The sequence below is a fragment of the Bombina bombina genome, chromosome 6 (genome assembly GCF_027579735.1).
Source record: "Bombina bombina isolate aBomBom1 chromosome 6, aBomBom1.pri, whole genome shotgun sequence".
Classification (NCBI taxonomy): domain Eukaryota; kingdom Metazoa; phylum Chordata; class Amphibia; order Anura; family Bombinatoridae; genus Bombina; species Bombina bombina.
In genome coordinates this window covers 698,929,458-698,942,845 of record NC_069504.1, presented here as the reverse complement: position 1 = coordinate 698,942,845, position 13,388 = coordinate 698,929,458, and the positions used below count along the sequence as shown (strand labels likewise).

The window sequence follows — 13,388 nt, the reverse complement described above, 5'->3', positions numbered from 1 at the left end:
AAAAACAAATTCATCAGTCTAGAAGACCCCAAACACTATTTCTTCTCAATACAATTACCTTCTGCAAAAATGATAAAATATAACAAATGTTTCTATGTAATAAGTTTATATTTTACAGCATATTAATTGCTTAGGTATTTTCTCCACACATGTTAAAATGAAACCTTTATGATTCCGACAAACTTAAACTTTCCAATTTACTTCTATTATTAAATTTGCTTCATTCTCTTGGTATCCTTTGTTGAAGTCGATGTAGGCTCTGGAATAGCAGTGCACTATTGAAAGCTAGCTGCTGATTGGTGGCTGCACATATATGCCTCATGTCATTGGCTTACCCGATGTGTTCAGCTAGCTCCCAGTAATGCATTGCTGCTCCTTTAAAAAATTATACCAAGAGAATGAAATTAAATTTCATAATAAAAGTAAATTGGAAAGTCGATTAAAATTGTATGCTTTCTCCGAATCATGAAAAACAAATTTGGGTTTCATGTCCCTTTTAAGCTTTCTGTCCCAGTCTGCCTTCCCTGACTTGTCTTTATTCATTGTATTTCTATATGCCACTATGGAAACAGCGCTTTACAAATAAAGATAACAATGATATTTACCAGTGTCTCATATTGATGATATTACTGTGGCATCCAGTTGCTGCAGGTACAAATTCCCAAATCCGAAATTCCAAAATGAAGATATTTTTTTAAATATAAAATGATTATTATAAATTACCATTTCCCCCAGTTAGTCACAATCTTCTCTGCCTGATTATTTGGTTTGGTTTTTGTGTTCTAAAATGCAAATGATAGCCTATATTTATTTGAAACCACTATTATCTTTTTGATGGTACTATGTATACAAAAGTATTAGAAATTATATAAAACTACCTTTAGGTTGCATGTGTAAGCTGCATTATAATATGTAAAAATGGTATAAATTCTATAAGAGAGGTTTTTTTTTACACTTGGTTCTCCTTTACAGATGCAAACTAGACCACTATCTTGAAATCCAAACCTTTTCAGCTCCTAAGCAGTTTGGAATAAAGGGTTTTGTACCTGTGTATTGTTTAGTCAATCCACTGTGGTCACATTATAACAGCTACTAAGATCATTCCATAAAGGCCACCAGTGTATGGCACAATTATGTATCTTGAACTGTTTAACCTTTTTACTATGGGATGGGCATGAAACTGGCTGTGAGTGAAGGTAGGTCATACTACAATATAAACAAGATGCAAATTGCCGAGGTTTGGTCCTATGGAAACTACCAGCAGCTATAGAAGAAGGGAAACTTGTCAGAACAGGGTACATTATTTTTATAACGTGGAGTCTTTCTCCAGAGACAGAATGTTCTTTACTTGTTAAGCATTTAGCAGTTTGTCCCCTTTTCCTGTTTGTGTTTAGTTTTTATGTCCAGTGAAGAGGTTAAACAAGTTTAATATTTTTTTTTTTTGTAATATAAATCAACAATTTCTTTCTAATGTCTTTTCTCTCATTTTCTCCCCCCCCCCCCCCCGACATCTCTCTTCCTCCCTCCCCCTCATTTCCAATATCTTCAATTTTACCCTACCTTTTCCAGCACTTCTAATCAATACATCAGTTACTGGCACAATTGAAAGTTTCAGCTAATAGCGCCTCGTACTGTATTATTACAGAGGTAAATATAAAGAAGTGTGTTGCATCTGTTGCTGCTTTTAAACCTACAGCCGCTTCATTTTAGTGCATGCTGCTTGGTCTGTACATAAAAACTATTTGCTTTGCTGGTCAGCATTTTCATACACAATATTCTACTTTCCCACCAAACGTTTCATTTTACAGATAATTTAACAACATGTTGCCTGCACAAGCACTAATACAATTGCTTGCTGTTTTGTATGTGTATTATTTTGCTGTTTCTGAGCAATAACCCCCTGCTTCAAATTGTACATTACAAATGGCTTACATCTGCAATAATGATGTATATATCCTTCAGTGGTAGTGTTTCTTCTTTTCAAGCTATGTGTTTAAATGTAAAAGGTTGCAGTATTTGGGCATATGTGTTCTATACAGAGAGGGTGCTATAAAGGGTTTTATCTTGAGACTAGTGAATATGGATATATAAATGTTTGCTAGCACTTCATAGAGCATTTTATGGCACAAAAAGGAAAGAACTGTTTAGTGGCCACACCAAACTGAACTCTTCAAGAAACCTAAAGGAAACAGGAGAAAACGACAGGTATACTTAAATAAGCCAAATGATAGTGTGTGCAAATAAACAAAACCAGGGTATATTTCAGTGATAGAAAAGTAGGCTAAGCCCATAGAGCAGAGCATGTTTAGTACACACCAATGAAGTTTTTCCATAAAGATGGAGCAGAGGCTTAAACGTCTGTGAGGGAAAAAAACGCTTTATTGGGTAAAATCGACCCTCTTTGACTAGAAAGGCTTAATAGGCGATACAGTAAGAAATGTCTAACTGTTTTTTCACTGTCATTTGTTTTCAGAAAAAAAGATGGATGAGGAAACCGAACCCAAGGTGCAGAATGCTGAATAGAAGAGGGCATTGAAAATCTCCATCTCCCTTTTTTAAAAAACAAAACATTGAACTTAACATAGGGGTTTGGGATTCACCCCATCCTGAAAGACTTGTTACTAATGCGGAGAGTTTGTGAAGCTCCTCAATGGGGCTGCTAGTTCACAGGTCCTCCACCAGTGCCATTGCTCGGTGCCATTTTTAGTGTAACTGTTTTTTTACAGATATTATTTAAACTGTTTTCTGGCTGTCCCTGGCAGGCCGGAGGGACCTCAATGCCTTCACTGTTGGTGCACTGCAGTCACAGAAGGGCGATAAGCAATCTTCGTCCTAAGCTGCAGTTGTTCTAGCAGCGCTCCTGGTAAGATGGTAGAGTTCTGCAAGGTGTAAAGGTGATGGAGTTATCATTTCATAGAAACTATAACCACACTGTTCTTTATTTCGCATTAAGAGAATCAGGGGTTGGGAGTTAAGATATCAAGGACTTTAGTGGAACAACATACCACCTCTCCCAATAAGTAAATTAATAAATAAGAGCAGACAAAGCATACAGGATGTTGCTTTAATCTTGTTCCCCTAGTATTGCTGATAGAGATAACAGCCATGATAAAAATGAACATAAATTAAATCAAATTTAAACTGGATGTGTAATCAGGCTTATTTAGTGTACTAGAGTTAAACTTTTTAAATGTGAAAAAGATGCAGATGAAATAAACATTAAATTAACTTCATAAAACGTTTAAATTGTTTGTTGACACTCACATAGCATGATCCAATGTATAATTATGTTGGGGAAAGGTCAATCACACCTGATGGAGCTAGATCAGCAGCAGTCAGGCCTCTGCCATCACGCATGTCTTCAAGAGTATTGTAGTGGTGTAACAGGAAGTGGTACATATTTCTTTGTCCACCCTCTGCAGCCTGCAGCCCAAAAGAAGAGAAAACACTTTGTGATATGGGAAAAAAGATCACACAGCACAATAATGAGGAGTAAACTACATTTAATGCAGGCAAATACTGGAAAATACCCATGAAACTGAGTTGCTGTCTTTGCCAGGAAAATATGAATATTAGAAGGCTCTTCAGGTATAATAAAAAAACAAAAACAAATACACACCCGATTGTGAACACAAACCACTGTGAATGCAATGAAGCAGTCTTAGACTTAATGCAGCACACTGCTTGAAAATTATTCCATATTTGAAGAAAAAAAAACATGGTTTTACTCGCCACAGTTGCCTTTATTTGATTATCTTGGCTCACCCCAAAAAGATGACTAGAAGAAAACCCAAATGCTGAAACCTCACTTTTTGATGGTTACAAGACTTTCTGTAACCTGCTTGTTTATGCTGTGCCTGCCAGGACAAACTGACTTAAAGATTGAAACACCAACTTTTCAGTTAGGTATTATACTTACCCACTTTCTGCTGTCTTCTTGCTTTTTTTATTATTATTCTGTCCTCCCGATTATATAAATTGAGACTAAGGGGTACATTTATCAAGCAGCGCATGCTGTAATCTACCCCCAAAATTTCAGGTCTGTCTGAAACTTAAGGTACAGCGGTCATAAGACCGCTGCTCCTTAATTTTTTCCACCACCTCTGAGGTGGCGGACAGCAATCATGCCGATCAGATACGATTGGGATGATTGACAACCGCTGCTAGTGGGCGAGTGGCTGTGAATGTGCAGGGGGCTGCATTGCACAATCATTTCACGGATCATGTCCGTCCGAGTTGTTAAATCTACTCCTTAGTTTTTAGTTTTATTGTTTCCCACCCATTCCCTATTTTGAGTTTTATTTTGGTCTCATTTTAATTAGTAATATACACTAAGCTTTGGAGGAGTATTTGTGTTTTACTTGCATGTTCACTGTAGGTTACTTTGGGGTGTCAGTGATATTAAAATAGGACTTTGGTGGAAGGTTGTATTGCACCTGACATCACTGGTAGATGTCCTTTTGCATGCGCCAGTTCTATTTAAAGTTATTTTCACTGAATATAAGCAGGATGAGGATGCTGAAGTATTTATATATCAGTATTCTATTCAATAATTGTATTATTTTATTTTGAAGACATCTACTGGTTTTGATCTATTCTTATGTTTTATTTGGTAAGGTTCGTCTTTGCCATTACAGATATTGCTGCTGTTCCTGTTATATACAACACATAGTTAAATGTATTTTAAAAAAACATTCTGCTGCAACAGTTATGAGATTTTAAACAAAAGGATATTGCAAGACTTTCTATTAGGAAAAACAAAATTTATGCATATCTGATAAATGTATTTCTTGACACGGTGAGTCCACGGATCATCTCTAATTACTATTGGGAATATCACTCCTGGCCAGCAGGAGGAGGCAAAGAGCACCACAGCAAAGCTGTTAAGTATCACCTCCCTTCCCTCCAACCCCAGTCATTCGACCGAAGGAAAAAGAGAGAAAGGAAGTAACACAAGGTGCAGAGGTGCCGGAGGTTTACAACACAAAAAATTGTCTAAATAAAACAGGGCGGGCCGTGGACTCACTGTGTCAAGAAATAAATAAATAAATCAGGTAAGCATAAATTTCTTTTTTTTATCTAATTACACAGTGAGTCCACGGATCATCTCTAATTACTATTGGGAATCAATATCCAAGCTAGAGGACACAGATGATAAGGAAGGGACAAGACAGGGAACCTAAACGGAAGGGACCACTACTTGAAGGACCTTTCTCCCAAAAGAAGCCGAGTCAAAAGTATCAAATTTATAGAATCTTGAAAAAATGTGTACAGAGGACCAAGTTGCAGCCTTGCAAATCTGTTCCACAGAAGCTTCATTTTTGAATGCCCAGGAAGAGGAAACAGCCCTGGTGGAATGAGCCGTGATTCTCTCAGGAGGCTGCTGTCCAGCAGTTTCATAGGCCAAACAAATTATACTATTCAGCCACAAAGAAAGAGAAGTAGCCGTAGCTTTCTGACCCTTGCGTTTCCCAGAGAAAACAACAAACAAAGCAGAAGACTGGCGAAAATCCTTAGTCGCCTGTAAATAGTATTTCAACGCACACAGCAGACGCTCTTTATGAGAAGGGTTAGGACACAAGGAAGGAACAACAATTTCTTGATTAATGTTCCTATCCGAAACCACTTTAGGGAGGAAACCTAACTTAGTATGCAGAACTACCTTATCCGAATGAAAAATAAGGTAAGGGGATTCACACTGCAACGCCGAGAGCTCTGAGACTCTACGAGCAGAAGACATTGCAAGAAGAAACAAAACTTTCCAAGATAACATCTTAATATCTAAGGAATGCATAGGCTCAAACGGAGCCTGCTGAAGAACTTTAAGAACCAGGTTAAGACTCCAGGGAGGAGTAACAGATTTGAACACAGGCCTGATTCTGACCAAGGCCTGACAGAAGGATTGTACATCTGGCATGTCCGCCAGACGCTTATGCAACTAAATAGATAAGGCAGAAATCTGACTGTTCAAAAAAGGTACTAGCAGTTAATCCCTTCTCCAGACCCTCCTGGAGAAAAGACAAAATCCTAGGAATCCGAACTCTACTCCACCAATACAGATATCTACGCCAGATCTTATAGTAAATCTTTCCGGTAACAGGTTTACGAGCCTGAATCATGGTCTCAATGACCGACTCAGAAAAAACATGCTTAGATCAAATTAAGCATTTAATCTCCAGGCAGTCAGCTTCAGAGAAACAAGATGTGGGTGAAGGAAGGGTCCTTGAAGTAGAAGGTCCTTCCTCAGTGGAAGTCTCCAAGGTGAGAGAGATGACATCTCCACTAGGTCTGCATACCAGATTTTGTGAGGCCACGCCGGTGCAATGAGGATCACCAATGCCCTCTCTTGTTTGATTCGAGCAATGACCCGAGGAAGGAGAGCGAAATGGAGGAAACAGGTATGCTAGACTGAAATTCCAAGGGACCGCCAGAGCATCTATCAGTACAGCCTGAGGATCCCTTAACCTCGACCCGTACCTCAGGAGCTTGGCATTCTGTTGAGATGCCATGAGATCCAGCTCCGGCTGCCCCCATTTGAGAATCAAGTTGGAAAAAACCTCCGGGTGGAGTTCCCACTCCCCCGGGTGAAAAGTCTGTCTGCTCAGAGAATCCGCTTCCCAATTGTCCACTCCTGGAATGTGGATCGCAGATAGACAGCAGTTGTGGGTCTCCGCCCACTGGATAATCCTGGATACCTCTGTCATGGCCAAGGAACTCAGAGTTTCCTCCCTGATGGTTGATGTAAGCCACTGAAGTTATGTTGTCCGACTGGAACCTGATAAACTGGGCTGAAACTGAGGCCAGGCCAGAAGAGCATTGAAGATTGCCCTCAGCTCTAGGATGATTATGGGAAGAACTGACTCCTCCCGAGTCTATATCCACTGAGCCTTTAGCGAGCCTCAGACTGCTCCCCATCCCAACAAGCTGACAGCCGTGGTCACAATCACCCAGGAAGGTCTGCGAAAGCAGGTTCCCTGGGAGAGATGTTCCTGAGATAACCACCAAGGATGATCCAGGTTTAAACGTGGAGACAGATCCGCATAATCCCCGTTCCATTGTTTGAGCATGCATAACTGCAGAGGTCTGAGGTGGAAACGGGCAAACGGAATGATGTCCATGGCAGCTACCATCAGACCAATTACCTCCATACATTGGGCCACTGATGGCTGAGGAGAGGACTGAAGGGCAAGACAAGAGTTGAAAATCTTTGTCTTTCTGACCTCTGTCAGAAATATCTTCATTGATAAGGAATCTATTGTAGTTCCCAAGAACACTACCCTTGTAGCTAGTATCAAGGCACTCTTTCCCAAATTCACCTTCCATCCGTGAAAACGCAGAGAAGATAACATCTCTGTGTGTGAGTTTGCTTGTTGAAAGGATGGCGCCTGGACCAGAATGTCATCCAGATAAGGTGCCACTGCAATGCCCTGCAGCCCGAGCACCGCCAACACGGCTCCCAGGACCTTTGAGAAAATTCTGGGAGCTGTGGCAAGGCCGAATGGAAGGGCCACAAACTAGAAGTGTTTGTCTAGAAAGGCGAACCTCAGAAACTTGTGATAATCCCTGTGGATGGGAACATGTAGGTTTGCATCCTTTAAATCTACCTTTGACATGAATTGACGCTCTTGAACCAATGGAAGAATGGAACAAATAGTTTCCATCTTGAAGGACAGTACTCTGAGGAACTTTAGACTTTTGAGATCTAAAATGAAAGTTCCCTCTCTTTTTTTTGAGAACCACGAAAAGATTAGAGTAGAATCCCAGACCCTGTTCCTGCATTGTATCAGGAACTGTCACTCCTAGGATGGAAAGGTCCCGGACACAGTGTAAGAACGCCTCTCTTTTTATCTGGTCTACAGATAATCTTGAGAGTAGAAATCTGCCCCCTGGGAGGAAAGGTATTGAACTCTAGTTTATATCTCTGGGACACAATGTCCACTGCCCAGGGATCCGGCACATCCCGAACCCAAGCCTGAGCGAAGAAAAAAACCCTGCCCCCAAGATCCGGTCCCGGATCGGGGGAAGACCCTTCATGCTGACTTTGAGTCACTAACGGGCTTCTTAGATTGCTTCCCCTTGTTCCAAGACTGGTTGGACCTCTAGGAAGGCTTGGACTGTTTCTGCTTGGCAGAGGAAGTTTTACCCTTGAAGTTTCGAAAGGAACAAAAATTACTCTGACGTCCCTTCTGCTTATTCCTATTATCCTGAGGGAGGAAATTACCCTTTTCTCCTGTAATGTCTGAAATAATTTCAGCCAAGCCCGGTCCAAACAAGGTCTTACCCTTGTAGGGGATCGCCAGAAGCTTAGACTTGGACGACACATCCACAGACCAAGATTTCATCCATAAAGCTCTGCGGGCCAGTACTGCAAAACCAGAAATCTTTGCTCCCAACTTAACAACTTGTAGGGAAGCGTCCGTAATAAAGGAATTGGCCAACTTAGAGCCTTGATCCTATTCTGGATCTCCTCAAGGGGAGAATCTGTCTGAATAGACTCAGACCACGCTTAAAACCACTATGCCGCCACACTGGTGATGGTAGCAATACACACCGCAGGTTGCCATTGTAAACCCTGGTGTACATACATCTTTTTAAGTAACCTTTCCAACTTCTTATCCATAGGATCATTAAAGGAATAGCTATCCTCTCTGGGAATAGTGGTTGTCTTAGCCAAAGTGGAAATTGCCCCTTTCACCTTGAGGACCGTCTGCCAAGACTCCTTGATAGAGTCAACTATTGAAACAATCTTAAAAATTAGGGATGGAGAAAAAGGGATACCAGGTCTCCCATTCTCGAGCAATAATCTCTGTAGCCCGGTCTGGAACCGTAAAAAACCTCCACCGTGGAAGGAACATCAAAGTATTTAACTTACTAGACTTCTTAGGGTTGACTACGACAGTCATAGCAGAGTCGTCCAAGGTGGCCAAAACCTCTTTAAGTAACAACCTGAGGTGTTCTAGCTTAAACCTGAAGGATACAACTTCAGCATCAGAGGAAGGAATTACACTGTCTGAGTCTGAGACTTCACCCTCAGATGCTACCAAAGTATCTTCCTCAGATTTCTGGGAAGGAACATTCAGACTAGCCACAACTGTGTCAGAAACCTTACTCATTGATTCCTTAGATTTCCTCTTGCACTTTCCCTGCAGCATGGGAAAAGCAGACAGTGCATCAGTTACCGCAGAAGATATGTGGACAGCAATGTCTTGCAACATAACTCCAACCGGAGTGTGAAAGGAAGCACTGCATGTGTAGACGATAAAGTTTGGGACACTTGAGGAGAAAGCTGCAGCATATTTTGAACAGGGGACCCCTGAACAGCATCCGCCTCAGCTAATGATGGCTCAGATTCAAAAAGTCTCTCCCTGTAATGTAATGTTCTTTCAATACAGGGATTGGGGGTTCCACATTAGAGTCAAAACACAAGCTACATGTAATGTTTTGCAGGGCCTCTTAATCCATTTTTACCCAATGTGCCAACAAAATAAACGCAACAGCTTTATTTAGGTTTGAAAAATAACGCCCACAAAAAAACATTACTGTCAGTTTAAACTTTAAAAGTGAAAATAATTTTCCTTTATTCCTTAACTACCGCCATGCAGCAATTCACTATAAACCTCAGACAGCCTCCTCACCTGAGCACTCCTTGCTGAGGTGCCTACCTGTCCTCCTGTGAACCGGATGAAACTGACTACGATCCGGACTCAAAATCTAGCTGTTCAAAATGGCTACGATATAAACACTCCTCTTTAAGCGAAGGCGCAGCCAAAATACCACTCCGGAATGAACAGGAAGTGCTCCGGAAAGGCGCGCAACACTAAATTGCCACCTCAGAAACCAGCCCTTCCTATTTGTGGGCGTTCCTAACTAGAAAAGAGACCGGCCGCCATTACTATCAATGCTGGAGCCTTTACACACAGTAAAACACACTGCCTCTGTCCCACAAAGTCTGGAATTAAACTAAATCTGAGCCTCTCCAAAAGAGACTATGTCCCAGTGCTTGCATACACTGCCTACTAAAATCCTATTAACCCCAAATAGGATTATTAGAGCTTAACGTCCCAAAAACAGATTTAACTGATAAAGTGCCATATTCTTTAAAGAAAATAAAACTAGACACCTGAAGATCAATCTGCCTGGCAGCAAGGCAGCTCACTTGGTATGAGAGGTCAACTCCCTCACATGGACCCGTGGAAAAGTTAGGAAACACTGAATAATCCTAATCAGGCTTTCAGGATAGGGCAGCAACAACTATTTGGGAGGCGCAGTGAGGATTATACTCCACAAGTTCTCAATTGCTTAAAAGCCACCACTGCTCTACTGAAGAGACTGACATGGACTACGGCTAAACCCCAGGAAGGAGCAGAACAAACTTGCTCTGCTTCAAAATAATAAAATCTTGATTGAAGAATCTTCTCTCAGACACCTAAACTTTACCACCTCCTTGCTTTTAACGTAGGCAAAGAGAATGACTGGGGGGAGGGAAGGGAGGTGATACTTAAAGGGACACTGAACCCAATTTTTGTTCTATCGTGATTCAGATAGAGCATGCAACTTTCTAATTTACTCCTATTATCAAATTCTTTTTATTCTCTTGGTATCTTTATTTGAAATGCAAGAATGTAAGTTTAGATGCCGGACCATTTTTGGTGAACACACTATGTTCTTGCCAGTGCACCAAATATAATGCAAAAATGCTTTTATGTAAAAATGAAATTAACATATACAGTTTTCACTATTATGTTCCTTTTAAAAAAAAAATGCCCCCTTAATGTAGGATCGTCACATTTAACAACCTGCAGTCCTTGCTCTGGGGAGAAGTACAACTTCCCTTACATCAAATTCTTGCCACTTAGAGAAATTGCAAAACCTTCACTGGTAAAGGTAGAGACGATGCCTAGTGGGAAAGAGACAAACCTACATAGCATAATAATTTAATAAAAGGTATTTATTGGGAGCAAGTGAACACAAATTAGTTGCAGAATGTGACAGTATGTGTGCAAAGTAAACAAACAAACAAAAAAAAAGCTCTAGTTTAGATCAAAGTTTTTACACAGACTAATGCATAACAGTGGATTTGACATTTTTCCCCCGAAAAATCTGTCTAAGAGATAGTGGTAGCTGAATAACACCCCTAATATAATAATAATATAAACTAATAAAACACTTGTTAATGTATAAGAGATTTTTAATAGGTTTACTTATATACGTTCTGATGACAGGGATGTCATTTCACTGAAATATCAGACGTTTCATTTTTAAATCCTGAGAGTGAGGTGGTTCAGTTGCTTAGAATAGATATATATGGAGAGAGAGAAAATGCAATTGATGCCCCCCATTCCAATCCAAATAGGAATTACTAATGGGAATTCAACTCCTGGCCACCAGGAGGAGGCAAAGAACACCCCAGCAGAGTTGTTAAAGGGATACTAAACCCAATTTTTTTTTCTTTCATGATTCAGATAGAGCATGCAATTTTAAGCAACTTTCTAATTTACGCCTATTAATTTCTTTGTTCTCTTGCTATCTTTATTTGAAAAAGAAGGCATCTACGCTAAGGAGACAGCCAGTATTTGGTTCAGAATTCCTGGACAGAATTTATCCACCAATCAGCAAAGACAACCCAGGTTGTGAACCAAAATGGGCTGGCTTCTAAACTTACTCTTACTTTTCAAATAAAGATAGCAAGAGAATTAAGAAAATTTATAATAGGAGTAAATTAGAAAGTTGCTTAAAATTGCATGCTCTATCCGAATCATGAAAGATAACATTTGGGTTCAAGAGTCCATGAGCTAGTGACGTATGGGATATACATTCCTACCAGGAGGGGGCAAAGTTTCCCAAACCTCAAAATGCCTATAAATACACCTCCCACCTCACTCATACCTCAATTTTACAAACTTTGCCTCCTTGTGGAGGTGGTGAAGTAAGTCGTGCTTGATATCTTCTGTATAAGGCGCTTCTAAGCATATTGAAGCCCAGTTCCTCTCTAAGTACAGTGTTTGTCTGAGGGATGTGAAGGAAGTATTGCCTGATGACATCATGTTTTCGCCTATGGAAAATCTATTCTAAGGCTCTCTGTAAATCGGTCGCAGGGATTCATCTGCTGCCTCCCTTTACAGATCAACATTATACTCCTCTACCATTACCTCTGCTGATTTGTTTCAGTACTGGTTTGGCTGTCTGCTATATGTGGATGGGTGTCTTCTGGTAAGTATATATTTTCTAAGACACTCTCAGCTATATTTGGCACTTTATATTTTGAAGTTTTTAATGTATATTGCATATATTTGCCATGAATCAGGTCTGTGTATTTCCCTTTGCAGTCCAACAGTTTCAGCAAGGAAATTATGTTTATGGGATATTTTAGGTATTTTTTTCTTATCTGGGGTTCCAGTTAGTTGTAACTTGGAGTCTGGCTGTTTTTTCTAAATTTTTGTGGGCTAATAGCCTCGCGATGACGCAAAATGCTACTCTTTATTGCGTCATTTTTGGTGCGAAGTCGCTTCTGTCGTGACGCGAGTCACATAATTTCTTGCGTCTTTATTGACGCAATTTTTTTGGTGCGAAGCCGCGTCTGTTATGATGCGAGTTGCGTCATTTCATTTGTTGGCTTTGGCGCCAAAAGTTTTTTCCTCTGCATTTGCGTAAACATTAAGTCTCTCCCTCTTTTGCTCACTGCTCTCATTTGTTTATAGAGAGCTATGATGTCTGCTTTTGAATTATTATTTTTTTATCATAAGCATTTTTTTCCCATTCCTGAAACTGCTATTTTGATGAAATTGGATATTTTGTTTAAATGTTTTTTCTTTTTTGTTACATTTTGCAAGATGTCTCAAACTGATCCTGCCTCTGATGTTACTGTAGGAACTAAGCTGCTTGAACACAATTTTACCAAAGCTAAGTGTGTTTGTTGTAAATTAGCTGATTTTACTTCTTCAGCTCAAATATGTGGCACTTGTTATGATAATTTATTACATGCTGATGAAGGCTATGACTGCTATTCCGCCTTCAAATAACCGTAAAAGGTCTTTTCAAATTTCTCATAAATCTGATGAAATTTGTATTGATCAACAGCATACTGAAGTATCTTCTGCTGATGATTTCTTTGGCTCAGATGATCCTGCTTCAGAGACTGAAATTGACAAATCTATTTTTCTTTTTAAGATTGAATATATTGGTTCTTTATTAAAGAAGTATTGTTTACTTTGGGTATTAAGGAATCTAGTCCTCTTGATAACAAAACTAGCAAATGTTTGAATTCTGTTTTTAAAACTTCTGAGGTTACTCCTGAAGTTTTTCCTATTCCAGTTGCTATCTCTAATATGATTACTAAAGCATGGTGCTTCTTTTAACCCTTCTTCTAGGTTTAAGAAGCTATATCCTTT

At 39.9% G+C, this 13,388-nt stretch overlaps 2 protein-coding genes across 2 annotated transcripts in view; one reads left to right on the top strand and one right to left on the bottom strand.

Moving 5' to 3' along the window:
- CNNM3 (cyclin and CBS domain divalent metal cation transport mediator 3) overlaps positions 1-3,238 on the top strand; it is a 91,759-nt gene extending 88,521 nt beyond the window's left edge. The window contains exons 8-9 of the mRNA XM_053717816.1: positions 1,570-1,647; positions 2,474-3,238. Coding sequence (XP_053573791.1) covers positions 1,570-1,619 — 50 coding nt within the window. The 3' untranslated portion in view covers positions 1,620-1,647; positions 2,474-3,238. The remainder of the gene's footprint in view (positions 1-1,569; positions 1,648-2,473) is intronic.
- The window catches only part of ANKRD39 (ankyrin repeat domain 39), a 153,354-nt gene continuing 142,327 nt past the window's right edge, over positions 2,362-13,388 (bottom strand). The window contains exons 5-6 of the mRNA XM_053719390.1: positions 3,312-3,423; positions 2,362-2,879 (exon numbers count right to left, since the gene is read on the bottom strand). Coding sequence (XP_053575365.1) covers positions 2,833-2,879; positions 3,312-3,423 — 159 coding nt within the window. The 3' untranslated portion in view covers positions 2,362-2,832. The remainder of the gene's footprint in view (positions 2,880-3,311; positions 3,424-13,388) is intronic.